We start from the raw sequence: 26,901 nt of genomic DNA on the forward strand, positions 1-26,901 counted from the left end.
CGCCCTGTGCAGGGGGCTGGCAGCAAGTCCGGGTAGCCCAGACCGCTACCGTGCTTCTGGGCTGACTTTGCCCCCCTGCCACTGCCCACACCCACTGGCTCTGAACTCCGGGGAGAGGCAGGGAGCCGCTGCCCGTGCCCGTGAGTCACGAGTGTAAAGTACGCACAGGACCTTGGCAGGACCATGTGTGCAAGGGTAAGGTGTCATTAGGTGAACATTGAGAAATGCTGCTTTCCCACAGCCCCTGAGATAAAAGGTAACAGCCTCCTCCAGCAGCCTTTTATCGCTCGCATTGCTCTGGGGTGGGAGCTGCAGGTCCCGGGGCAGCAAGGCGGCGGGCTGAGTGTGAGCGCGCGTGTGCGTGTGCACACGTGTGTATGTGTGTGAGTGTGCGCGCGCGTGGCCTTCGGGCAGCTGTCCCCCCACCGCACCGCACCCACCGCGCCCCCCCGCCCCCGCCGCGCGCCGCCCCCGCCCCCGCCGGCTGGGTGCGCCCCGGGCCGCTGCGCGGCCGCCCCGCTCCACCCCCCCGACGCTGGGAGGCGACCCCCGGCGCGCCCCGGGTTCAAAGGCCCCGCGCGGCGGCCCCAGCCCCTCCGGGGGGCGGGGAGGCGAGGGGGTGGTGCGGGCGCCAGAAAAGCCCGAGCCCACAGCCGGCCCTGCGCAGGGATGGGCAGCGCGCTCTCGAGTGTGTGACCGCCGCCGCCAACTCCTGGCCGGGGCCCGGGACGCAGCGAGCGAGCGCCGGCCTCGGACCCCGCAGCTGCAGGGCGAGGCCGCCGTGCCCGGCCCAGCGCCCTTTCTCGGCCACAGGCGTCCGTGCTCCCGGCCCGGTGCCCCGGCGCCCGATCGGGGTTCATGGAGCCGGGGCTTTGGCTCATCTTCGGGCTCACAGTGACCTCCGCCGCAGGTAAGCGGGCGGGGCGGCGCGCCACTCCCGGCGCCAGCGTACACAAAAGGACCCTGGGATGGGGGCGCGGGGAAGGGTGCATTGTGGGGAGCAACCTCTGGCCTGGGCTCGCCAACCCTGGAGGCGCCTGGGGGTGGGCTGGGGGCCAAAGCGGAGCGCCAGCTACCCCGGGGGCTCTGGAGGTTGCAGCCCAGCGGCGAGCCAGAGATGCGGCTGGCCCGGTGGACTTGGTGAATTTTTCATGAAGTTGGGAACTTTTCAAAAAGTTTGCAGACTATTCAGAAACTGTGCAAAAATGATTGCAAAGCTCTCAACGGGTGCAAATACCTTGCAGACTTTGCAGAAAGGGAAAATGGCTTGCAAGCTTTTCACCAAGTATGCACATAACTTGTAATCTTTTCAGAAACTGTGCACATAGCTTTGCAAACTTTTCAGAATGTATGGCAGAGTTTGGAAACTTTACAGAAAGTGCAACTAGCTTGCAAACTTTGCAGAAACTTTGGTCGTCCCCTTCCCCCAGGTTTTTGGGAATGGTAGGTGTGTGTTGGGGGGGGAGGATCTGCACACTCAGGAGCTCAGGAGCTCCTCAATCTGCCTCCTGCAGGATTGGTGCCTCGCCCCCAGCCTGGGGACGCTGGCAGAAGCGGCGTGCCCGGGGCCCCCCCTGCAGCCAGATCTGAGGGGAACATCGAGGAGACTGTGGCCACTACCGCAGTGCAGGGTCCGAGTCCCAGACGCCTTGGGCAGGAGCAGGAACCAGGTTGGTTTGGGGAGCAGGAGTCCAAAGGGGGTCCTGTGCACCGCCGTGCGAGGCGCTGTACGTGCTTCACCTACAAGGACAAGGAGTGTGTCTACTATTGCCACCTGGACATCATCTGGATCAACACTCCTGAGTGAGTCAGCCCAGCCCTGGGCGGTGGGAAGTGATTGGGAGGGCGGGCCTACATCTTCACTCCCAGAGGGCCTCATCCGTCCCATCCCTGCCGGGTCAGCCTGGAGCCCGCCCAAGCCCACCCTGGCACAGCCTCGGGCTCTTGCTGGGGCCTCCTGCCATCTCAGGCCTGGTCTGCGGGTCAGGGCTGTAACTCCCACCCCCTCGGAGCGCCTGGCCTGGGAGAAACCCAATCTCAGTTTCTGATCCAGTGGAAGGGGGAGCCCTCCCTCTGAGAGAAATGAGCTGGCAGAGGGATTAGATACCTGAGAAGTCCTTCTTCCATGGAGGAAAGTTATCTCCTGCCCCAGGGGCTGAGTGGGCCCCCTCCCGACCCTGCCAGGCTCCAAGGAGTTTCAAATTCCTCGACAGCAGCCTGCTCTCCAGAGAGCGCACGGGTGGGCTTGGCAGGGCCTGGTGGAACCTTCCCAGGAAGGGTGAAATTCCACGGGTACCAGGTTCCTTTCCTCCCGGGGCTGGAGTGCTGACTGGTCCTGCCACAGGCTGAGCCCCGTCACCCACCGTGCCGCCCACTGTCACCTCCTGCCACAGATGGCCTCTCCTCCTCCCTTGTAGCCCCTTAGGACGGAGGCCAGCGCCACCGGGAGTCCTGGGGTCGGCCTTGCTGTAAAGTCAAACTTCTTCCAAGGCCATGGGGTACAGAGTGCTCTGCTGGGGGAGGATGTGACAGTGTCCCCCATTCACTTACTCTATCTCAACCTCCCTCTGCAGACACATCATCTTAATCACCTTAACCACCTGTAAAGAGGACTTGACCTTGCCCTGGTTAGATGCCTTCTGGGCTTGGCCATCCCGAGCTCTAAAATCTGGGACTTGGACCTGATGACTCCACGTTCCATTCCCGGGGTGTTCTTGGGACCTTGTGGACTCCTGCTGGTGCCCTCCTAGGGACTCTTATGGGGAGCTGGTGGTGAATGGGAGCCTTTGTCTGGGAAAGGCAACTTGGCTGCTATGTTTGGAGCTGCCTTGATTCAGGTCCCCACATGGCTTCCTTCACCCTCAAACCTCTGAGCACACTGGGTGACAGCTTGGATGGGCTCACTTACCCACCTTGTTTCGTGAGCACCTGCAGAATGAGGGCCGAGTAGCTTTCAAACCAGGTGACAGGATCCCTAAGCACGTCTGGGATAGGTCTGGAAAGTGGCCCCATTATGCCAGATGGCAGGCAGGGCTGGCTTGACTAAACCACCTTGACTCGTGCTCAGGGTTCCAGGCTCAGAAGGACCCACACTCCGTTTAACGCCGTCTTGAAATTCTTAACGCTTTTTGAACCAGACGCTCCACGTTTGCATTTTATCCTGGGCCCCATACGTTATGTAGCTGATCCAGATGGCAGGATTTGCTTGCCAGGCTGAGTCTGATCAGGCTCTGGTACACACGGTGAGCCCATGCAGGGAGGACGCAGCCTCATCTCCGTGGGGAAGAAGAAAGTGCTGTGTGGCGGGAGACGGGCTCCGGGCCGGGGCTGCCATTGATTGCCTTCTCTTCTCAGACAACGATCAAGGTCACCTCTTCTCACAGCCCCCATCACCCTGACACTTGTCTTTTCTGATTCCTACCCTCCTGGCATCATGATCTGACCAAAGTATCTTCACAGAATCGAGGACGCAGGGCAGTTAGCACAGGATTGAGTCCCGTGCTGTGAATATAGAAGAAGAAAGGAAAGCCAACCACATTAGGGACAGGGGGCCTGGGGCAGAGGAGAGAAGGAGGGGAGGAAGGAGAGGGTTTGGAGACTACCTCCATTCTCTGCTTGTTGCCAGGCTCCTGGCACCGGCTGGAGGATTGATTGCTTGAAATGCACCCAGGAGGCTCCGCAAACGCCCTCTGATCTGTTTGAAGCTCTGGCTTGTAATTCTGAGTTGTCTTGTATGAAGCCATGGACCTTTGACTTCTTCCAGGGCAGCCAACTTGCTGACATCCCCCCTCACAGTTTGATTGACCTCTTCTCCTCTTTTCTGACCCTGATTCATTTTAAACACTAGGAAAGAAGGATTAAATACAGTGTTGAGAGTTCTGCGTACAACAAAAATGACAACAGCCAGACGAGCATTTTGAAGTTAGACAAGCAAAATAGTTTTCATAAGGAAGATTTTTCCAGATGCTCTTTCTCTTTTCTTCCCCCCCCCGCCCCCACCTCCCCCTACCCCCCACCCCGTGCTTGCCTCTCTCCTTCCCTTTCTTTCCTTCCTTCTAAAACTTGATAGATTCGTAGACAGGTCCATTTGCTGTCTTTAAACATCTTGGACAAGATTGCAATGTGAGAAAATGGGCTCTAGGGACAGGGAATGTGGGCCTTTGGAGAAATGGAAGAATGAAAAATGGCCGAATTGAGCTAACGGGACAATAGTGGAGAGTAATGAGGTCTTTCCAGGTTCCTGTCCATTCCCGTACCCACCTCCTGTTGCAGACCCTCCTGGTCTGTGGAAACTTCTCCAGCTTGTGATGTGCATCCAGGCTCTGCCGCTGGCTGTGCTGGGAACTGTAGGGCTCTTGAGCTTCATGCCTACATTGAGAGGCTTGACTTTGGGTGATTTTTCAGCTCTTGGTGTCTTTCTTCCTACTGCCCATGCTGTTGCGTGAAGATAGACCCCACAGTCCTACTCCGCCTCGGGAGGACATTTGCAGGGTTGCAGGCATCCTGGGAGTGTGGTCACTCACGCTGTGTGTAAGGACCTGAAAGCTACCAGTGGGGTGCACAAGGTACTGCTGAGACCCTTTGTGCATGTTACGTGCAAAGTCAGTGCTGGTGAGAGCCCGAGAGACCGGGTAGTCCCGAAGCATCTTCTGGGTGTAAGAGCTGAGGATCTCTGGCTCTCTCACATCCCTCCACATGCTTCCTTCTTCCAGACCTGAGCTTGCTCAGCCCGCTCGGCCGGCACCCAGTATGTAGTAGATGTTCAGTAACACTGCTTGGCTTTCGGTGAGGTCCTGCTGCCTGAAGATTCTTCACTCTCACAGACACTGTGGTCTGCAACGCTTTCTCCCAGAAACGAGGCTTCTTGTTCCAGGACAAATGGATGCTCTCCAGAGGCCCCAGCAGCCCAGCAGACATGTTGGGAATGTGGGTTTTTTCAGAGGTGTTGCCCATAACTTCCACTGTAGACTCCAGGAAGTCTGTGGTCCCAAAGGGGAACCAAATGTATCCTGGGCCTGTGGAGGCGGCTGAGGCCACAGATGGTCCATGGCACAGTACGGTTTTCATGACTTTCTTTGGCCGTGTTAGGGAGCTCCCACCCCTCCCCCCAGTGGTCCCCCCATTGCCAACAAAAACAAAAACAAAACTCCAAATCAGAGAAAAAACACATCCCGTCTTATGATCATGAGAAGTTTGCCAAGAATGAGATGACAAGGGAGAGGTCGTGCACAAGTAATCCATGTGCTTACACGCTTGTACACCTGGGGCTGTTCTCCATGAGTCCTCGAAAACCAGGAGTCACAGTGGCAATTGTATTCATCAGGGTCTCTGGAGAGACAGAACTCACAGGACGCATGTGTGTGTGCAGACGCGTCTGTGTAAATACACACACATACGTATGCACACAGCAGGTGATGTTGCAGCCTCGACTCCGCAGGCAGAATTCCTTCCTCTTCAGGTACCTCAGGTTTTTCCACGAAAGCCTTTGACTGATTAGACAAGGCCCACCCATGCCGTGGGGGGTAATCTGCTTTACTCAAAGTCTACTGATTTAAATCTCAATCCCACCTAAAAAATTACCTTCTCAGCAACATCTAGACTGGCACTGGACCAAACATCTGGCTGTGGTGGCCCAGCTAAGTTGACACATAAAATTAATCCCTCTGTTCTGGCCACCATACACTTGGTAGGAGAGTGAGCCAGCCGTCAAGTGACCGACGGAGCTGCAGGGCACCCAGCAAGGAGCTTCTCTGTTCCCAAGAATAGAGAGAACGTGCCATCTGCTAATCCCTCCAAGCCCAGAATGAGGGAGAGGCTGTGATGGGGACCATGTTTTCCACACAAAACTCGGAGCCATGGGAGCTGACCAAGAGGAATGTATTTATGAAAAGAGTGGTGGTGATGTTTGCAGTCTCAACTGTGGTGGAAACTCTGGGATCTCCAACACCTACTCGGGGGAAGGCCCCAGACTCCGGCGCTCGGCTCGGTGTCCTCGCTGACAAGCTGAGTGGCTTGGGTGTGCTGCCCACCTCTCTCAGCACCCCCGGGGTGAGGTGTCAGTGCCAGGCTGACTCTGGGACAGTGACCTCACAAGATGACCGACCTGCCTGCCACCCTGCCTGCTTCAAAGCATGCCTCTCAGACCCAGTCCAGCAAGAATGACATTTGTTTTGGGTTCTTTTCCTCCCCAAAGAAGTAGAGTAAACAAAACAAAACAAAACAAAACCCCCCCAAGCCCCAGTAATAATAATGTAATTAAAAAACATTGCGACTTGTATTTTAATATATTTTGCCACAAAAAGGCAACAATGCCACAGATTCATCTTTGCCCCTGTGTTGTTCAAGAAAGTCATGTTCACATTTCCAAGAAGGGGCATCCCAAATGTTAGAATGTTCCAGTGAAGTGGATGGATCCGGAACCCCCTGTCTCCTGCTGATATGAGGCCAGCTGTCCCCCCCGGGGTGTGATCCTCCCCCCGACCCATGGGTCAGGACTGGGAGCACTGCTGTGGGAGATGCAGCTGCTCAGGCTGCTCACCGAAGACGTGTGAGGATGACACCAGAAGGGAGAGGGGACATGGAGTCTGACGAACGCTCGGTATCGCAAAGACGTGACCATTGGGATAACTGCGTGGCCTCGGGGCTGTGTAAACCCCCCTGGGCCAGGGCCCGGCCTGCCCGCCATCTCCGCCATTCTGTGGTTGGGGGCAGCTGCCATCCCGCATTCTGTGGTTGGGAGGCGCCAGCGAGTAGGAAGTGCTTTCTCCAGGACTGCTGAGGTCACCTCCTAGGACCATCCACCCCAGATCGCGCCCCGGCTCCTGGAGTAGCACTGAGCGAGCTCGGTAGATGGTCTTTCAGCATTCCATTGGCATAAGGTGTACAGACCGGGGGTAAAGGTGTGCCCGGCTGCCTTTGCGGCTGATAAGTAGATTGATAAGGACATGAGGGCCAAAGGTTGGTCCAGGCTTGATGAGATTTGGTCCTGCCCTTTCTGCCCCTCCTGTTTTCTATTGCTTACCTCTCCCCTTGGTAAATCATTGGAATGTTTGGGGCTCGGTGTTCTCTGTGGGCACTGGCCTGGGGCTCCCTCCATTAGTGGGGCGGTGTGGGCAGCGACTGGGGGGGTCTGGCCTTTCAGGATAATTTGAACGATCAGTTTAGACCCTGTTTGTTCAGTGCTTCCTGGTGAAAGCCTGGTGAGGGGTCTGTCTGTGTTCTCCTGTGCTCCCCCGCGTGAACACGGAGCCTTGGGGTTTGTGGGCAGAGGACCCTGCCCCAGGGCCTGGAGGAGACACTCTGCACGTTGGTTTGCAGAAATCATTCACGGTATGCTTGTGAGAAGGACCCGTGAGAGAAGCTGCTGTTGGCCAGACTGGATGTGAGTTTGGACGAGGGGTTCTGACCGATGACTCTTTTGCTCGACTTTTGTGAGTTTGTCTCCCCGCGTAACCATTTCTGTGTCCTTCGAAATCTGGTAAATGTTTAGATCCCGGTTTTGAGTTCAGGTAGCATATCTCTGAAGACACTTCATGGCAAGATAGGTCTTTAAAAGTCGAGGGCCTTGGGGCTAAATTTCAGTTTGTTGGAGAGGGCGGCACACACCAGGCGACCCCACTGTAGGGGTCATGGGGACCGAGAGCCCCTTCTGTGCCTTGGGGTGGGGGTGAGGAGGCCAGGGGTGTGCAGGAGCCAAGACGGGGCGGGCCGAAACGCAGCCGGTCCCCACGATGAGAGAGAGTGACTTGCCGCGAGGGACACTTTGCTTTGTAGCAAGAAGGCTTGGAACGAAGGGCTTGACCCGGTGTGACCTTGGGGGGAGAATTTGGGTTTCTGCTAGATGAAAGGGACCTCACAGCTGGGAACTTGGCCTTAAATCTGAAGGCAGGTGAAAGGCTCTGACATCTCTGGTGTGGTTTATGCCTGCAAAAATTTAAAACAAAGGAAGCTGGGAGCAAACAGCGTTTTCCTCCAGGAGGCCCCGCGGCTGTGCTGGAGCCTGGCCCGCTCTCTGCTCCAGCGCCCCGGCCGCCAGGGACCCGCAGCACCTCCACGCACTTTGCGTACCTCCAGGCGGCCCGCAGAAGCGCTGCTCGGCCTCCGGCCTGAGAGGCAACCTGCTCTCATTCTGTGTCATGTTTCTGATGGAAACCGTTCCTTCAAACGGGACATGCACATACTTTCCCCTGCTTGGGATAGGAACCCATCTGACCGCGAAGGAAGAGCTGCTTGTCGGGACACAGTTTGGGGTGCGTCGAAACTCCCGCGTTCCAGCAAGTGTTGCTCGAATGGACTGACGGCAAGACGGGGTATCCAGTTGCCCTTCTCAGCTGCGCCAGCTCGGAGGCTGGGGGTGCCCCAGAGCTTTTGGAGAACGTGTCTGAAGGCCGGGAGGCACAGACCTTCTCTTCTTTGACAGCCTGCTCAGGGCCGACTTGAGCAGGATGCCTCGAGACACAGTAACTCTAGAACAGGGTGGCCAGGGAGCCCTGTGGCCTGGCCCCTGTAACTTAAAGAATGAAACAGGTTCATTTCAGGAGTCCACAGGAGGCATGGAGGCCAACGTGACAGTGGCATGAATGGCCCAGAGTGGGGACAGTTCCACCTATGACTTGGGGAGCGTGGAAGTTCTGCCCAAAGTCAGAAGCAGGTCAGCGAGAAAGCAGAGGTGTATGTACCTTTCCCAGACTGTTTTCCATGGGTTTCTTTGCAGGGTTGAGGCTGGGGTGAGGCCGGTAACACACTCCCCCAGGTACTGTCTTTGGGATCTGCCCAAGAGTCTGTCGTCAAGATAAATGAATGTTAATGCAATTTTTTTTTAAATTAAAGCAGAAAATTCATCATCAGCGAAACGTCAACATCTGTAATAAAGGCAGGATCCCACACTGTGCGTGCCCGCCTTGCCTCCCTCCCCTCGCCCAGATCCCAACATCGGGGTCTCTTGCGGGGGTAAAGCCTATATCTCGACAGGGCTTCGAGTATTCCTGCTTTGAGGTGGGTGATCAGTGCCTCAGAGCTACCACAAGGACCCGACCCAAGGACGCAAACAGCTAGATTCAGAGGAGAAGGAGGCTTTGTTAGAGTCGCCCTGGTGAGTGTGTCTTTGTTCGGTAGCATTTTTCATCCTTATGGTGAAATCTCCTGACAATTAGCAAGAGTGTCTTCTCTTGCTTACTGTGGATTATTTAGGGGATGCAGGATGGTGTCTGTATTTTCTTTTTTTATCCCTCTGCAAATCCCCCTGCCCCCCATCCTTAAAAAAAGTACCTGCTCCTTATTTTATGGTCACTCTTTCCACTGCTGGGAACTATTTTGAGCCACATCTGTCTGCAGCTTTGCATAAACTTCTAATGAGGCCGTGCCAGACAGACGTGGAATTGCCTACATTCGACCTGGAATCCGTTAGGGTCACTGGAGGGCTGGGGAGAGAAACTGTAGCCTTTTTCCCGTGCACGCATTGGGGCTGCACCAGATGGAGGGGAAACCAGCTAATCTGTAGGATTCCGTAGTCGGTTTCATTCCCCACATAGTGTTGGAGTCTGTTTCCCCAACTTCTTTTTTTGAGCTGTAACTCTGGGTGATCTTACACCACAACACAAGCATGGAGCAGTTTTCTGTTCCTCTTTCCTTTGACCCCTCGCGCCTCCAAACCCCCTTGGGTGGGCGTGTGCCTGTGTTCAGGAGGGAGCTGGTGGCGCGAAAAAGTCTGTGGCTTTGGTGTCATCTGTAAGCTTGTTTATACGGTGATAGGACACAACACTATAGGCCAAAGTGTTGCAGGTACAGATGGTGAGCCCCGGGGCCTCTTGGCTTGGGGGGCAGTGACCCCGCATTTCGCTGTGGTCTTATTGCTGGAGTGAAGGGTCGCGCCCGCTCCAGCAGCCGTGTGGTTTGGAGGCCCGGGGACGCGGGCGTTTGAGAATGTCCAGGTGGAATGTAGAGCTGGACAACATTTCCAGAGACCCAGCCGGCCCTTTCCTCTCTCAGGCCCAGGGGGCAGGTGCTCCCCGGGGACTGTCACTGAGCTAGTCTTCCACCTGGACCAGAAACCTGGGTCCACCTCTCGAAGCTTGTGTCACCTCTGGGGCCTCAGCCGTTTGTGCAACCTGGTTTCTCCCTCATGCCACGGGTGTGGCCGCCAGGAGCTCCTAGTTCTTTCCCTTCCATCTTGAGACATCTTCTCTTCAGGAAAAATCCTCTGAGATGGGCCAGTTGAGGACAACAGGAGAACCGCAAGAAAGCAGCCAAGAATCAATGCATATGGGAGATGGGGCGTGGGCCAGAAGTAATGGCTAAACTCAGACATCACTCCTTCCTTCCCTCATTCATTCAACATGTATTTATTGCTGAGATGCTGAGCGGTTCCTGAGCAGCACTCTGAGCCAGGCACCACGTCAGCTGCCCTGGGTACAGAAGTGAACAAAGCAGAAAGGATCGGTGGTTCTGGTGGGAAAGGTCCAGGGTTGCCGACCCCACGGCACAAGAAGCAAGCCACACTTGCAGGAGAGATGCAGAATCGACCCTCATTATTGGCTCGGACTGGTGGGTGTCAGTGCTCAACAGACTCTGAACGTGCCTGTGATTCTGGTAATATTCCCAAATAGCCAAGTCCTGGATAAATCAAACTTTTGTATATTTTTTTCTCTTTGGTAGGGGAGTGTCCTAAAAAAAAAAAAAGTTAACCACCAACACACAGCCCATTGCTCACTTTTGATGTTTCCAAATACTATAGGATCTTTGGCTATTTTGGGGGGCTGCGGGAGGAGGACTTCCCACGTGGGCGGGTGGTGGGGTGAGCAATCTCTGCCTTGGGGTCTTCCAACTTTAGGACACAAGGATTTTCTGCAGTGGAAGCAAAGCTACAAATTGCCAGTTCATTTTACATTGTTTGTGAGCATAGGGTTTGTGGAGTCGTCCTTAGAACCAGAAAGCATGTGTGTATTTTCCGCTTGTATAACAAGGTCACTGCGGAGCTGTATTTCCTGGCCTGTTTTCTTTCCTGGAGGCTGCAAGGGCCCCCTGTGGGTTGTCTGGCACGAGGCCTGGCCCACGGCAGACTTGCACAAGCATTTGATGAGTGGACAAGAGATAGTTCACGGGAGGGTAAGACTTCCGGGGTGGTCAGCCGAGTCTGGGGCTGGGCTCTGAGCATCTTGAAACGGAGGGGAGTGTGTGGTGTGCTTGCTTTCACCTGCCCAAAGGACAGTATGATCCAAAGCAAACATTTCACAGGGGGCACACCTGGGAAGAAAGGACTCCAGCCAGCTTCGTTTGCTGGGTTTTGTCCTGATTCTGAACCCACCCTTTTGTGTTTTGTTGCAATGAAGAAAATCTCCACTTGTCCCCAGCGGCTGGAGACGCTCTGGGTCTTCCTATTAAATCCACGAGATCACGGTCACTTCGGTCTCATGAAAGTGAGTTCTGGAGCAGCTAACCGTCACTGGTCACAAGCCACAGAAAACCTAGTCTAGCTAACATGGCGTCAGAGCTGTTTATGGGGAGGACGCGGACTGAGGGGAAGAAGCAGCTCCAGCAGCGGGAGAGATTTGGGGACTGGGGGCCCAGGGGCAAGACAGATGGACAAGGCAGGGTGGGGCCACTGGGCAAAGAGCAGCTCCAGAGTATTTCCAGATGTTGAGCTGCCTCACTCAGGCATCTTGGGAGAGACAGGGTCTCACTTGCCCAACGGGGGTCACTTGCCCCTTAGACAGGGGCAGGTGAGGCACATTGATGGAGGGGAGGGATCATTCCCGGAGGAAAGAGAAGCGCTTGGATTCGGGGAGACAAAAGCAACCAACGTTGGCCTTGGGCTCTAGAGAATTCCGGGCTTTCAGGTCCTTTGAGCAGGGTGCTCCCGTCTCTAAGCTGGTGCCTTCTGCCTCCTCGCCTTTGTGCTTAGCAGGTGCACTGGGTGCTTGTGGAAGTGAGTCCTGTAGTGAGAGACCCCTCCTCCTCGTCAGAACAGAGCTCTTGCCTGACCCTTCTTTCCGGTTAAGGGGACAGAGGCAGTGAATGAAGGTGAACCCCACTTTCTTCCTCGCCCAAGAGGATGTTCCTCCGCTTGGGAGAGCGGGTCAGCGATGCCTACCGCAGAGGGGATTTAATAAAGTCTGAAATGGAGCTGTCGCCAGAGAGCGTGCTGGGCCTGAGAAGTTGTTTCTCAGGGGAGCTGATGGCCGCTGGTGCCTGCCCGGCAGTGGGATGGTCCTTTATGTCCCCCTCCGACGCGGGGTCAGTCAGCAGAGTCCCGCCTTCTGTACCAGACGGCCCCTGGGCCCTCGGGCCATACTGCCTTTGCTTTTCCTGTTTCAGAAGGAGGAGTGTGAACAAAGGAAGTAGGTCGTCAAGTCCACATTCCAGCTGAAGTGAAAACCATCTATTTGTTGCGGGGCGCTCAGCCCGAACGCGGGCTTTTTAAGTTGCGAACAACTGTATGTTGGCAACTATATGTAAACATAGTATTAAGCACTGATTTTGTCACTCCGCCGTGTGACCCGTCTGGCTCTGCTCTGTGGGACGGCACCCCAGCCCGAGGGGTAAACGCAGATGCCCCACGAGGGCCAGGTGCGTGACAAAAGGGAGCAGAGAAGGAAAGGTGTAGACGCATGGGGAGCGACAGGGGCGGGGGCAAAATGGAGCATTCATGCCCCGTGTCTGACTTTGGCACTCAGCTCCAGACTGTCGTTGCCATGTTGGAGAGCCGGGTTGGTGTGAGCGTAGCTCCCATTTACTCAGGAGAAGCTGCAAGTAGGGATATTCATGTGAAATTTTCAAATTAAAAAAAAAAACAACCCTCTGTTGATTGGATGAAACCCATAAAATGCTAATTTGCTAACCCCTGTAGGAGCTTAAAACTGTGTGTGTGGAGGCCCACTTATCTGTCTTGTTCATGGATGTTCCCCCAGAACATCCAGTGCCTGCACATCGAAAAGCACTCGGCAGAGATTTACTGCATGCCTCTCAATGGGGTGGGGGTGGGGGGATAAAAACTGGGTTTTCAATGACAGTTTGATAAACTCTCCGGAGGAATGAAAATTTGACCAGTGAGGCTCCTTTTGCTGCTTCTGGCTGGCCTTGGTGAATGTCTGTATCTCTCCTTTAATTTTTTTTTTTTTTTATTCATGAAAGTCAGAGAGAGAGAGGCAGAGGCAGAGGGAGAGAAGCAGGCTCCCCGCCTAGCAGGGAGCCCGATGCGGGACTCGATCCCAGAGCCCCGGGATCATGACCTGAGCCGAAGGCAGACGCTTAACCATCTGAGCCACCCAGGCGCCCTGTATCTCTCCTTTAAACTTCAGGTATAGAAGCCAGTTTCCTGATCAGGAAGATGGGGTAATTAATTCATTTATGAACAGGCAACACTGAACTTAAAAACAAAATCTTAAAAAAAAAGCCAACTTTCCTTATTTAAAAACTTCTTGCAGAGAGAAATCAAGTGCTTTCAGTGTGATATGCAGATGAAGAATGAATATGGGGAATCTGGAAGTTTAATATTTAATAACATTTATATATGACATTTGGGAAAAGTGGTAAATAAGGAACACTGTGATAAATAAGACTCTGGCATCTCCATCTCTGATCAATAATGAATGTATGTAGGTTGAGGGACAATTTATTACACAGAGACACACAACGCTAGACGTCGCATATGTAGGTATGCTGGAAGGCTGTTTTGTTTTGTCTAAGAGCATTTGGATTGATCTTCTCATCTGCTTCTCTTTTGTATGGAGCTCTGTGTTATAACTGAAACATGAACAGATGCAAGAGCTGCCTACTTTTTACCAAGAATCGCATTCTCCAAGCCCTACTGTTCAACAGTAGCTACACCAGTTGGTCGGAGAGCGTGCTGGTCAAAGGTTCTCAGCCGATTTGACTTCGTTTTCATTGTTCCACTGTTGGGGAAACATTAACACATGAGAAAGGGCACCAAGACAAATGAAGCAAGTGCTTCTTAGATGGGCCGTGCAGACAGAACAGCCAGAAGGAAATTCAGCAGAGCATGGTACTCTGACTCCTTTATTTCTTGGTCATGCATCTCAAATGCAGGCCGGGTAGGTGGCATTTTTCTGCCTGATAACAACTCTCTTAAATTCCCAGACCAAATAAGCAACAGTGAGAGCTATCATTAATTTACTGCTAGCCCTTTGCTAACTATTTTACATGCAGTCTGTCTGGCCAACAGCCCTTTCCTAGATCAGGAAGCTGTCCAGAGTGTGGAGTGATCATGTAAGGGCTTTACAACCTAATAATGGAATCACCGGCAACCTTTCTCTGTGCTCTCTGCACTTTGCACATACCTGTATATATTGGCTTGTAATGTTTCCTTTACCTGGTTTCATACCCCAGTAGTACATGAACTCCTGAAGACCTTCCAATCTCCCCATCACACTTAGAATAATGCTAGAGACATATACATACATACATATGTATGGGATGCTTGGCAGATGTTGGAGATTCTTTGTAATGAATTTTGTGGTTATTGAACTTCTCAGGTTGGAAAGAATCCAGTCTTACCAGACCAGATTATCTCACAATTACTACCAGTTCCTCAGTCAACAGCCTTCCTTTGCTCAATCTCGTGCTGGGTCCATGGCAGGTACAAAAGATGAAGACCAGCCTTCTACTCTTGAGCTGGTGATCCATATTTAAATCTAGACAATGAAGTCCCCTGCCCTGGGCCCCGTGGGTTCGAGGGCTGCCTCTGACCCTCCTCTGGCCATGTCTCCCACTCCGTTGCACTAAAAGTGTATCCCTTCTAGACTGAGTTCCCGGTGTTCAGGATCCTGGAGTCCTTTACCCAAATGTCCCCGAGCCCACTCCCGGGGCCTGTGCAGGTAGGTGTCTCCCAGAGCCTGACACCAAGGGACAGAACAGGGCTCCAGGCACATCTCGCAAAGTCCACAGGGTGGCCAAGGGGTGGATGAGGCCCCCTTGGTGTAGGGCAGAGTGGGATGGAAGAGAGGGTGCTGAACCTCCTTGGGCGGCCACATTCCAACACCGAACTCCAAGGAGCTCCAGGATTCTAAATTCAAGCCTGGACTTCCAAGGTGTTTTGAAGTCATATTTGTTCAGGTAGAAGGATAGAACTGTCTTATTTAAGAGCTTATCAGACTGACTTAAAAACCCCCAAACTGTCGATCTGTAGGTAGTGGGCTTCCATTGGAATTGGAGCCTTGTTAGAGCTCGACTCTTCTGTGGTCTGGGCCACCTAAACCCTCCAGTTGCTCAGCTTCCGTCCTCCCCCACTCCCTCCGGGAGGTCAGCCCCTTAAGAGCACGCTTGGACCCCCAGGGCTTAGAGCAGGGGTTTCTCATCCTGCCTGTGGGGAAGAGGATGGGGCTGTGTCTCTGTAAACACTCTCTGAAAATTGCAAGGGCTCATTTGCATATGAGCTCTTCGCATTTGGCTGCTGAGAAAGCCTTCACGTTTCTCCATTAACAAATACCTCCTTGCCTCTTGCCTCATTTCCTTACTTAAAACACTCTGGAGTGTTTTCACTGAAGTCGACTGGCTCTGCACACGCAAATGCACAATCACCTGAGAGCAATTTCAAAATTGCAGGTCTTGCTGTTGATGGAAAAATGGGAGCATGGTTATTCCTGTGTGTAATTTTCACCAAGAAATAGGGACTGGGTTTAATGTCGACACTTTGAGATCTAATGCGGCTCTCTTACTGGAAAAATACACCGTTAGCCAAATCCTGGCTTACAACAGGCTCTGTATTTGTTCTGTCCCCGTGTCCCCCAGCCCCGTTCCTGAGAAGAAATGGGGTTTTAGCACACTGGTTCAGCTCAGACCAGGACTGGACCCTGCTTGCTTTCTCCATTTTGGGGGCACAGACTGCTCAACTCTGGGTCTTCCTCGAGAGCAGGAGAAACCCACCTCTTACTGATGGGGAAGGAACCCAAGAAACACACAAGAAAGGCAGAACACAAGAAAGGGAACGGGGTGGCAGCGCCCCTTCGCTTTGGCCTCCAACCTAGCAGGGGAAAGTTGGTTCGGAGCATCAGGCCGCGGAGGGTTGCCACCCCCCCCCACTCTGCCCCCGCCACCCTGCAATGCTCCATGGTGTATGTTTCAAATTAAAGTAAATCCAATTTGGTTTTATTTTGGAAATGCAGAGAGGATGTCAGAACGCCCCTTTGAGGTGGATGATTGATGATACTCCATGGGCTCACAGAAACCAAGGTGGTTCATCTTGGAAAACCAGGCCCTGTTGGAACAGTAACTTTTGGCCACGGAAGTTTTCTCTGGTCATTAGCAATTTGTCCCCAGTCCTGTTCAATAGTGCTAATGATTTAAGCATATGCTTTTAACTTTCTCCACCACACTGCTGCCTGGTAGTCTTCTTCCTTCTCTTGAAAATGATGGTTTGGATGCACATGAGCATAAGAAACAGACAAATGTTAATTGTTCCAAATGACACCATCACCCTTCTCCCAGCTCCAACCATAAATGAGATTGGTAAACAGCTTCAGACTTTTTAATAAGACTTTTTAAATAAGCTTTTTCCCAAGGCCAGTTCTGTCCTTGGCTGTGTCTTACGGGGCGCCGGGGTTCTCTTGATGTTTGTGTCTTGGAGGACGCAGTGTTGGGGCCAGGATGCGTCTGTAATTACATTTGTGTATTCCCGTTAGTGCAGACGGCGAGGAAACGTGCGCACAGAAGACACTGGGCATCCGGCCTGCAGGGCGAGGCTGGCTGGCCTCGGTTGGGGGCTGGGCAGGCCTCTTACGGGTAGGGAGGACCAGCCCCAAGCGCTGGGCACCAGCCTTGCGTCCACCAGAATGTCCTTGTGCCGGGCTCGGGTACGGGAGGATAATCCAGAACTGCCCTCGAAGGGCTCCCGACTGGGGGCGCACTGAAAGTGTGAGAGGGTGGGCCCAGGAGAGTGCCGACCTTTCCTCCCCCAGGGCTCCCCAGCTCTCTGTCCCCTCGGCCCCAGGGCACTTTTGGGGGGCTTGGGGAAAGCAGGGGTAAAGACTGCCTGCAGAGGCTTCCTAAGACCCACAGCGTGGGGGAGCACGTGGACACCGGATCTGGAGGTGTCGCTGCACCCCATCACTCTTGCCGTGTCCACGGTCTCCCGGCCGCGGCCAGCCCCACGAGGCTGCCCCCTGAGTGGGGAGGCCGGGCGTGCTTATCCACACGCAGCCCTGACGCTGCTCTGTCCTTTGCAGACGGACCGTGCCCTATGGACTGTCCAACTACAGAGGAAGCCTCCGGGGCAGGAGGTCCGCAGGGCCCTTCCCGCAGAGTCCGCAGCCCTCCAAGTGGACCCTGCGCTGCGCTTGTGTGCAGAGCCAGGACAGCGCCTGCTTGCACTTCTGCGCCCGCACCCTGGCTGTCAGCAGGTAGGACGACCCTGTCGCAATCATCCCCGCGGAGCTGGAGCTCCCGGGGGCGTAGATGAGGCCAGAAGAGTCTGTTGCGTGGGCGTGGGGTGTGATGCCGGGTGTGGGGCGTGGCGCGGGGCGGGGCGTGGCGCCGGGCAGGGGGGCGCGGGGCGGGGCGGGGCGGCGAGGTCGGGGGGGGCGGCGAGGTCGGGGGGCGCGGCGGGGCGCGGGAAGGGCTTGGCTCTGGGGAGCACGTGTGCCGCCTCGGCTCCAGGAGGGGGGATCCAGCCCCCTTGCTGCCTTTCGGAACAGAACCCGCAACGTGGCTGCGGCCGCGTCTGGTCTCCAGACACAGTTCTGGACTGCCCAGCACTTTGCCAAAATCTGCATAAGTTGCCAACATTTAAAAATTGAAGAATTACCCACCCCTGCCAAATGTGTATTTTTAGCTTCTCCAAAAACAGCAAATGGGACCATCTGGTCCCACGGGGCCTCCACATCCCCTCCTGGCCTGCAGAGGCTGGAACCGCGTGGGGGCCCCTCACGTCAGGGGAGCCATGCTGCATGCATTCACCTGCATTACCCCTCACCTTACTTTGAGGACCCCAGGGGCCCTTGAATTTGAGACCCTGTAGCCTACTCTGGCTGCTAAAGAGAAGTTTGTGAGTCTGTGTGGACCTGAATAAATGAGCAGACCCCAGGTTTGACCCCAGGTGGCCGTTCACATTGGCATTCGCTCAGTGGGCAGGTGCCCTACTGGTCAGGGACCCAGGATTCTCTGTCGGAAACCCCAGTGCTAACCTCATTTTCTTCTTGGTTTTGTAACATCCGATGAATAACTGAGGAGCGAGTCGACATTGTGCTTTGGTAGAAATCCACCCACCGTGTGCTCAACCTTAGGAAACCGTGCCTAAGATGCGGTCCCTGAGGAATGCACTAATGTGCCCACTGGTGAGGAAGAGAAAGTCCTAATTTGACCCTGAAAAACCAGCCACAGGGAAATGCAGGTTGAGTCATTAAATAAGCTCTCTCCCCACAGGAATTCAAGGACAGCAAAAAATCCCGACAAAGAGGAAGAGCCAGCCAACGGTGCCAACGGAGGCCTGCGCCCAAGGAGGTGAAAGTGCTTTCTCAGGCGTCACACCCTTGGGGACATGGAGGATGTGAGGGTGGCTTGTGGTCGAGAGGACAGCTGGTGGGAGCCCCAGCACGCACGGAGTGCTGCATCCACAGGGGACCGGGCCTTTGGTAGATTGTCTCTGGGGACAGAGCAGGCGGAAGCTGGGGACCGTCACTGTTCTTGCCCTGCCCCCCGTCCAGCCGCTCTCTGTCATCGGAGTTGACCCCTTGCATCCCCTGGAGCTTCAGAGCAGTGACAGCTGGCTCTGGATTTTGCTGGGCCCAGACACAGCTAGCTGGCCACTGCTGCTCGGAGACGACCCTCTCCCCATCCCGACACCCCTGGCTCATCTACCTGGGACAAGGTGTCACTTTTTCCGGAAGCAACATGTGGTCATTACCAAAAAAAAAAAAAATCATTTTTTCAGTAGCTGATTCTGGACAGAGGTGAATTATAGCAGCTTGGCTTGACAGCATGCCCCCCATGTCCCCCCATTGGTTTTCTTTTTTTTTTTAACCTGCTTGTCTTTTTTGTATGAGAGATTCTGAGGGTTTCCTGCAGCCACACTGGGTTTATTTGTCATTCTATCAATCAGAAATTGTTATTAATGGCTCGCCTACACATCTGCAATGGGATGGTAATTTATGTCCATAATAATAGCCTGCGGGTGGCTTGGGTTCCTACAGGCACTGATCAAGGGAAGATTAAACCATGCTCAGTATACAGGAGGCTTTCCAGATTGGTGGCAGTGGCTTCTAGGCATCCAGAGAGATCCATCAGCATCCCTAATACAAACGGAGAGGAGGGGGCAGGCGAGGCGGCAGAGAGAGGCCCCAGGAGAGTGCGAGCCAGGCCCCAGCTGGTCCCTGCCTTGCCTTTTCCGTCTTTTTTCCTTTTTCTCTCTTCTCGCCCCAAACCCACACTCCTCTCAGCGAGGGCGGGATGTGATTAAAATCATCCATCCTTTGCATCATTTATTCATCCACTCATGCATTCATTCAGCAAAGATACGTCGTGCACCTGTGACGCGCTGGGCACTGTTCTAGAAGTGGGGGACTGCAGGGAGCGAGGCAAAGGGTCTGTCTCTGTGGAACTTAAATCGTGGGGAAGCAGGCAGCAAACAGACACAGTCTCCCCCCTTATCCGGGGGGTTGCGTTCCCAGGCCCTCACTGGACGCCTGGAACCACGGACACCACCGAGCCTTGTGTGTACTATGTTTTTTCCTCCAGGTACACACGTCTGGGAAAGTTTGATTTATAAATTAGGCACAGAAGAGAGTGACAACAATAACCCATAATAGACTAGAGAAAGCATAACAGTCTCCTGTAATAAAAGTTACGTGAATGTGGTCTCTCTGTCTCTCTCAAAATCTCTTGGGCTGTACTCGCCCCCTCCTTATGAGGAGGTGACGTGTTAAGATGCTGTGTGAAGAGATGAGTGAGCTGGATACGCAGGCCTGGGATGCAGTGCGAGGCTACTAGGGACCTTCTGACACTGTGTCAGAATCAGGGACATCTGCCTTCAGGCCGTGGCTGACTGTGGGTAACTTAAACCCCGGATAAGAGGGGACCACTGTACATGAAATAATAGTGAGATGTGTGAAGGAGAATAGGAAGGCAGGGTTGGGATGGGAAGTGCTGGGGGTGGTTGCAGTTTGGGATTGGGTGGAGACAGGGTGGTCTCCCCAAGCAGGTGACATTGGCTTAGAGACCTGCAGGAAGTCAAGGGGTGAGCCAGGGGGATGAGGAAGGGGAAGAGCTTTCAGACAGGGAGAACAGTAAGTGCAAAGGTCCTATGGTAGGAATGTGCTGGGTATGTTCAAGGAAAGCAAGAGAGCCCTGCACGAAAAAAGTGTGAGGTTGGTTTTGCTGTTGCCGCCGTTCCTGTTCTGTTGAAGGCCCAGAAGATGAGGAAGGTAGCGCAGGTGCCCCCCTGGGGCCTGGAAAGGTGGTTCTTCCAGGCCTTTACGGTTCATGTAAAGCTCCTGTAGGAAGCTTTACTCGGGAAGAAAAGTCTTTTCTTAAAAGCCACGGTCCCTACTTTCTTGCAAGACTCAAGTTAGTAATTTCCAGATTCACATACTCAGAGTGCAAACCTGCCACCGTCCTGAGCTTGTGATAATCGAAGATGTGACCAGGCTGTGGGGCAGCTCCCAGCAGCCACGTCCGCTGGTGTGATTTATTCACACCTTCCCGGGCCGGTGCAAGCTCTGAAATTGGCAGGATGCGCAGGGCAAGAAGGTTCAGTTCAAAGCAGGGAACGGGGCTAGAGAGGCAGCGGGCAGAAGTCACCTTTTTCAGGCAGTAAGAACTCCGCTGCATCACATACCTCTTCTCTCTGTCACCCCTCTCTCCAAGGTAGGCTGAAGTCAAGGACAGACAGGCGAGCAGGCCTTAGGTCTCTGGCATCAAATGCTTGCCCAGCAGCCCCCCGCGCACCGCCCTCCCGCATTTTGCCTGAGGCTCTGCGGTGTCAGGAGACCCTGCCAAAGCAGGCCTGTGGCACCCCGCTTCAGGGACCCTCAGTCCCTGCTCCTTCCTGCTTCACATTCCCACCTCTCAGAGGACAAGGAATGAGTTTTGCCTGGGGGGAGAAAAACCCGCCCAGAGGGTCCTCACTTAACAATACACCCCTACCCCAAGAATGCCCCTGTCCAAAGGACCCGCTTTCTCGAATGGGTAAAATGATCCCAGATGTGCGCCAGAGCCTGACGCCCACGGCTCGGGTTTCGTGCAGGAAACCGTTTTTGGAGTGGTAGGGCACGTCGGAAAGCCACTTGCTGGCTTTCGCCTTCTCCTGGAGAACACGTGGGCTCTAAGCTGACTCTGTGGAGGTGAACGCGTGTCCCCTTGTACCGGATGCCGCAGGTGGTGGCAGCATGTGACATTCCTGTCCCGACACGGAGCGGGCACGTGTGGGAGCTAGGAGGGCGCCGGGTGTTGATTTTGGATGCGGGTCGCAGCTGTATGGGAGTTGAGGACTTTGAAGCTGATCCGGATGTAGACAGAAATTTTCAGCTGTGCGTGGTACCCACCACAACAATGTATCTTGAAAAAGAGAGAAAAAGAGAAAAAAAGGCTGCTGTTTGTGATGTCTGTGACCAGGAAAGGAGTAAGTGAGTATCTGGGGGCTTTGAGCCCGGGGCAGGCGGCTGAGAGTCTGTCCTCCATCAGGGCCTGGCTTTCTGTGCCCTTTGCGGAGAGTCCGGCCCAGCCGCCGCGGGCCTTGTTCCCAGAGAGAACCGCAAAGGCGGCCCAGCTGCAGCTCCGGGCTCTTGGGGCGAATATTTGCTTTCAGGAATAAATGTGGACCTTTGGGGAATGGCTTCAAAATAAGCCACAAATGCAAAACTCTTTGTAAATTATGTAAATTCCTATTTATCTATATAATGGGCAATCACGGGGGGTGGTAATGCCCAGCAGTTCACGATCTGTTTCAGCTGTGCTTTTACGGCCGGCCCAGGATTACCGTGCGTAGCTGACAAAGCGATACGGTGGCGACGTCACCCACCGATGGGGACGGGCCCCCTCCCCCCACCCCTTCCCCCCTCCGCCCCCGGCCCCCAGCCGGGCAGAGAGATGAGAACCCGAGTTCGACGCAAGCCCAGGTCGCCATGTAGAGAAATTGAAGGTGGTGGGTGACAGAGCTTTGGCCTTGACTGAATGTTAAGTTCTCCATGAGTGTTTCATAAGTTATTATAGGTATAAAAGTCAGTATCTATCATGAGGAAACAGAAGGGACTGGTTTGCTACGACTGTGTATAGTTTAGAGAAGCGATTATTTATTGTGAGACTGTTCTTTACTTCAATTCCTTTGTGTGGATCTGTTAAAAGTAAAGCCACTGTATATATATATATATATATATATATATATAGATTTTAAATTGTGTTCTGAATCCAAACTCCTATTCCTTAGAGCTTTAATCACACTTTTAAAACGCATATGCACTGTTTGGCTCTGTGGCAAGAAGGTATCTTGGAGAGAAATTCATTCGTTGTGCTAACACTCAGAAAATACTAACTGTCAAATGCATAATAAAAAAATCTAGAAGTTTGCTCTGATGTGTGGGTTTGTCTTGCTGTTGTTATATGCATGGTTACACATCAACTTTTCATGGACCTCTGGAGAGCGTGGAGGGGGTTAGAGTCCAGGAAGTAGAGTCCATCCAAAGTCAATTATGGAGGGAGGCGAGCATGGGGCTGCTTGAATTTTAAGGAAGGAGCGGGATTTGGGGACCATCCGAGGAAGATAAACAACTCAAGGCAGTCCGGAAGAGAGAAATTTGGGGAGAGATTTGGCTCCTTCCCCTGGCACTGTCCCATTCACCTTGGTAGCGCCACCGAGCTTGCTCCCGTGGCCTGCAGGCCACGGCAGTGCTGGGACAGGAGTCCGGGGACAGGGCAGTCACGGCCAGCAACCCGCGGTTGACCTTATCAGCCCTTTAGACGGTCGTTTTATTTTGCTTTGCTGCTTACAGTTCTCGAGAATTAGCAGCCACCGGTGACCACATTTTATTTGATCTCCTCCATCCCCTGCAATGGTTTTAAGCCTTTAGGACAACGAGGGCGTCTCTGGGGTTGGAAGTGTCAGAACAGACTTGGGTTTCTTCATTTTCTTCCCCCTCCCCTCCTCCCTCCCACCTCCTTTTTCTTGCTTTCTTTTGCATCAAGGATTGGAGACTGCCCCGGGGTAAGGAAGTGGACAGAGGCTCAGCTAAAGAGCAAAGGGAAACCCAGGATTCTGAGTGGGTTTGATCACATCCAATCCGAGAAAACCCATGAGCCTCTCATTTTAATGAAACTCATTTTAGAGAATTGTGACTTTGATGAGCACTGGTACGAATTTTTTCCTACAGGATGTGAGGCCGCGTAGGAGTGGCTGCTAAGGTCCAGGGGAGGCCCTAGCTGGACCCGCAGTGCGCAAGCCCAGGGAGATGCTGCATCCCAGGGCGGTGGGGGGAAGAGAGGAGCTCCAGGAGCTGGGAGCCGTGGAGGCCCGGGGAGTGCCGGCGCTCCTGGGATGGGGGTGGAGGAAGGGACGGGGAGTCCACAGAGTGGTGAGCCCACCACTGGGGCCCAGGGCGGAAAGCAAATGCCGGGCTCTTGGTTCAAACGTGTAAGAATTTCGGGATGGAGACAGCAGAACACCCGGCCAGACGTGGGCTTCCCTGCCCCAGGTTGTGGGCCCTGAAGCCCAGTGGGAGGGCCAGTGATCCCACCTAATCACCAAGGGGCCTAGCTTTAAGCCAGGCCTCAGTTTCCTCGTTTCTAAAATGGGTGTGATAATACCGGCCTGCCTACTCATTGCTTTATATGGAGGTACAACTGAAAGGAGCAATCTATGTAAAAAATTTTTTAATCCTAAACTCACACCAGGCATGAGGCACAGCCTCCAGGTCTTCCAAGTTTGCCCCGAACTAGTCACTAGCTCCTACTTTTACTCAAAGTTCCTCATGGAAGCACATCTTTGAATTTAGACTGTTCCTCAAAGTAATAGAATTTGATTTCTAGAAATTGTCAGGATAGTTGATTCCCCTCTGCCCCAGAAGATATATAGTCTCTAAATCCCCAAATTCTTTTATAGGAATTCTTAAGTATCTCAAAGCTCGAGCAAATCAGTTACCTGTTATTCAGGCCATTATAAACCCACTTGGGTCCTTCAGTCTTCGGATATGTGATTTCTTTTTTCTCTACTGGCAGGAGTGCTCAGCACTGTTGAGATCTGAGTGGTATTTAGTGCGGGGAAATTTAAGAATTAGTCACCGTCAGGGGCCAGGAGGCATGAATGCAACCAGGCTTCCTCCAGGTGTGCGTCATTAATCCTTCCAGCCTTCCAGAATGATGTACTGAGTACCTGGCAACAGGTGAGGTGATAAATGGAAGAGGCAGAGGGGTCGGGGCCTGCCCTGCAACAGAAGGCACCCGGCTGATGGTTGTAAGGCAGCCCGAAGTGGAGGGCTGTTGGTCCAGGCTGGGGGTGCAAGGAGGACTTCCTGGAGGAGGTGAGTGAGAGTGAGCCACCCCAAGCCGCGGGGGAAGGGTGCCCCAGCTGAGCAGAGTCTTGGAGAAGCCCAGGGGTGGAGGCGGGGGCGCCCAGGGAAGGCCGAGGAGCTGCGGCTGTAGGTGGGTCAGGCCCGGCGCGGGGAGAGCAGATGTGGGCGGGAAGGGAGACTTAGGAGGACTTAGGACTAGGGTTACGACACAAGGAGCCAAAGGCAGCTCTGCTCCCCTCCCCCATCATCTCTGCCCACCTGAAACGGGCGGGCCATGCGCTCCCCGTCTGCATCGGCGGAGCGTCCGGGGGACAAACACCTGGTTGGGTTTTAGACACACCCCTAGCCCACGAGTCCCAGAAAAGAGGGGAGCTGCCCATCCGCCCGGCGGGAAGGGGACATTTCTGGGGCGCCGCGTGCTGGGTCTGGCCCGCGCACAGTGGGGTTCGTGGGGGTACGTGCTGAAGGAGCGAACTCGCGGGTCAGTACGGGGCCCGGAGAGCGGCGATCTGCAGACCGGGCCTGTGCAGGTTCGGCCTCGGGGGCTGCCGGCCGCCGAGGGGACAGCATCCAGCCGGGCGCCCGTGGGAGGGAGCGACCACGACCCAGGAGAGCTCCGGGGGCAGAGACCGGCAGTGGGCTGGATTCCCCGGGCGGCCTGCCCCAGGCCAGGCCCCGAACAGCCGGCTCGTGAGTCGTGAATTTTCTGTGTCCCCGTCCATCTGAAAATGTCTTTGTGTGGGCGCTAGTTTGGCTAGGGGTGGCATTCTAGGCGGACAGCTGTGTCCCCTCCGCCCCTTGGGGATGTTCATTCTCTCCTGAGGTCAGTACCTTGGCCTAGAAGTTTCTGAGACCCCCGGCAATCCTACCGCTGCTGAGTCCTCTTTTCTCCCTGGGACCTTTAGGACTTTCTTATCCTTGATGTCTTGCAGTTTCAGTAACAAGTGTCTGGGTGCGGATCTTTGTTTCCTCCAGTTTATACCAATTAGTACTCCTTGGCAGGACTCCCCCATCTGAGGATCCTCATCCCCCAAACCCTCCTTTTAAAGCTCTCCCCCTAACACCACTACTCCACCCTGCTCTGCCTTTTCTGGAGGGCCTGTTAATTGCACTTCATCTAAAGTACGTATTTTCCCTGTTTCTCCCTTCCCTGCTATCATATGTTCCCTTCCTCCCTCCCTCCCTCCTTTCCTCTCTTCCTTCCTTCCTTCCCTCCCTCCCTTCCTTCCTTCCCTCCTTCCTGATTTGAGAGAGAGAGAGCACGAGTGAGCAGGGAGGGGCAGAGGGAGAGAAAGAATCCTAAGCAGGCTCCACACCCAGCGCAGAGCCCAACGTGGGGCTCGATCCCACGACCCTGAGATCATGACCTGAGCTGAAACCAAGAGTTGGAGGCTTCACTAACTGAGCCACCCAGGCGCCCCATTTTTTTTCTTTCTTACCTTGAGTCTGAGTTTAGTATTGAAATTCCAGACCTATCATTAGACTATTTTATGTTATCCAGGGAGCAAGTCTTCCCATAAAGCTGACTACCAGCAGGTCCACAGATGTTTCTAGGGGACTCTCCTCGTGCAAAGGGCTGTGAGGAGCCCAAATGCATGCTAAGTTCTCCCGTTTGTTCACCCATGTGTCACCTTTGTAAATCTTCAAGATCATTCCACCACATAGGTACTGTCATTGTCCTCATCTTACAGATTATCCAGAAAACCGAGGCCCAGAGAGGTCATGAGCCCATGGTCCTGTACTGGTAACTAGCCCTCAGCTCCGTGCAAAGTGCTCACTCGTCCTAGTAGATGATTAGTTAGTGGCAGGACACAGTGAGGACGTAAGGCTCATAATAATTTTATGAAGATTTTTTTAAATTAAAGCATTTAATAAGTGATACTCTTCCATGATTCAAAAATTAAAACTACCCCCAAAATTGCCCTACCCCTGCTCCTGCCCACCCTGTTGTAGGTAATCACATTTCCTACTTTCTGGTCTACCTGCCACTGTTTCATTGTGAGGATATGGGCAAGTACAAGCACGTGGTCTTGCTCTTCTCTGCTTCCTTCTGCAAAAGTTAGTGTTCAACACTATGTGATTTTTTTTTTCTGATTCCACTTTTTACACCAAATGTGTAGATTTTTTTCCTGACACCAAATATGCGTCATTTTTCTACCCCAATTCTCCAATTCTGTGACACCAGCTGGATGTCCGACAATCCAATTCCGTTCTGACGTTACCCACCCAGAGTGAGCGTCAGATCCTCCAGGTGCCCCCTCTTCAGACACCAGTGCACATGGGGTCCCCTGGTGACCCACGCTTCTGCCCAGCTGACTACAAATTTGAGGGTTCACACAACCCTTGCCCCCCATCAGGTTCGATAATTCATTACAGTGACTCACAGGACTCAGGAAAGCTCTTCTGTTCCTGTTATAGATTTTATTACAAAGGACACAACTCAGGAACAGCCAAA

The 26,901-nt window shown here is 53.8% G+C and overlaps 1 protein-coding gene across 1 annotated transcript; it reads left to right on the plus strand.

Moving 5' to 3' along the window:
• Positions 1-759: 759 nt before the first annotated feature.
• Positions 760-20,160, plus strand: EDN3 (endothelin 3). The gene is made up of 4 exons (XM_045883902.3): positions 760-910; positions 1,515-1,803; positions 17,178-17,351; positions 18,373-20,160. Exons 1-4 carry the CDS (start codon positions 859-861, stop codon positions 18,452-18,454), a joined length of 597 nt encoding a protein of 198 aa, XP_045739858.1. The 5' UTR covers positions 760-858; the 3' UTR covers positions 18,455-20,160.
• Positions 20,161-26,901: the final 6,741 nt, after the last annotated feature.

Source organism: Mirounga angustirostris, unplaced genomic scaffold (assembly GCF_029215605.1).
Source record: "Mirounga angustirostris isolate CCGP_5_RB_7025 unplaced genomic scaffold, mMirAng1.0.hap1 SCAF_10, whole genome shotgun sequence".
Classification (NCBI taxonomy): domain Eukaryota; kingdom Metazoa; phylum Chordata; class Mammalia; order Carnivora; family Phocidae; genus Mirounga; species Mirounga angustirostris.

Excerpts from the sequence above, each read along its gene's own strand:
- EDN3 (XM_045883902.3), top strand. The coding sequence starts at position 859 with ATGGAGCCGGGGCTTTGGCTCATCTTCGGGCTCACAGTGACCTCCGCC. Across the intron at positions 911-1,514 it reads CACAGTGACCTCCGCCGCAG|GATTGGTGCCTCGCCCCCAG; the intron begins GTAAGCGGGCGG and ends TGCCTCCTGCAG. Across the intron at positions 17,352-18,372 it reads CGCACCCTGGCTGTCAGCAG|GAATTCAAGGACAGCAAAAA; the intron begins GTAGGACGACCC and ends CTCTCCCCACAG.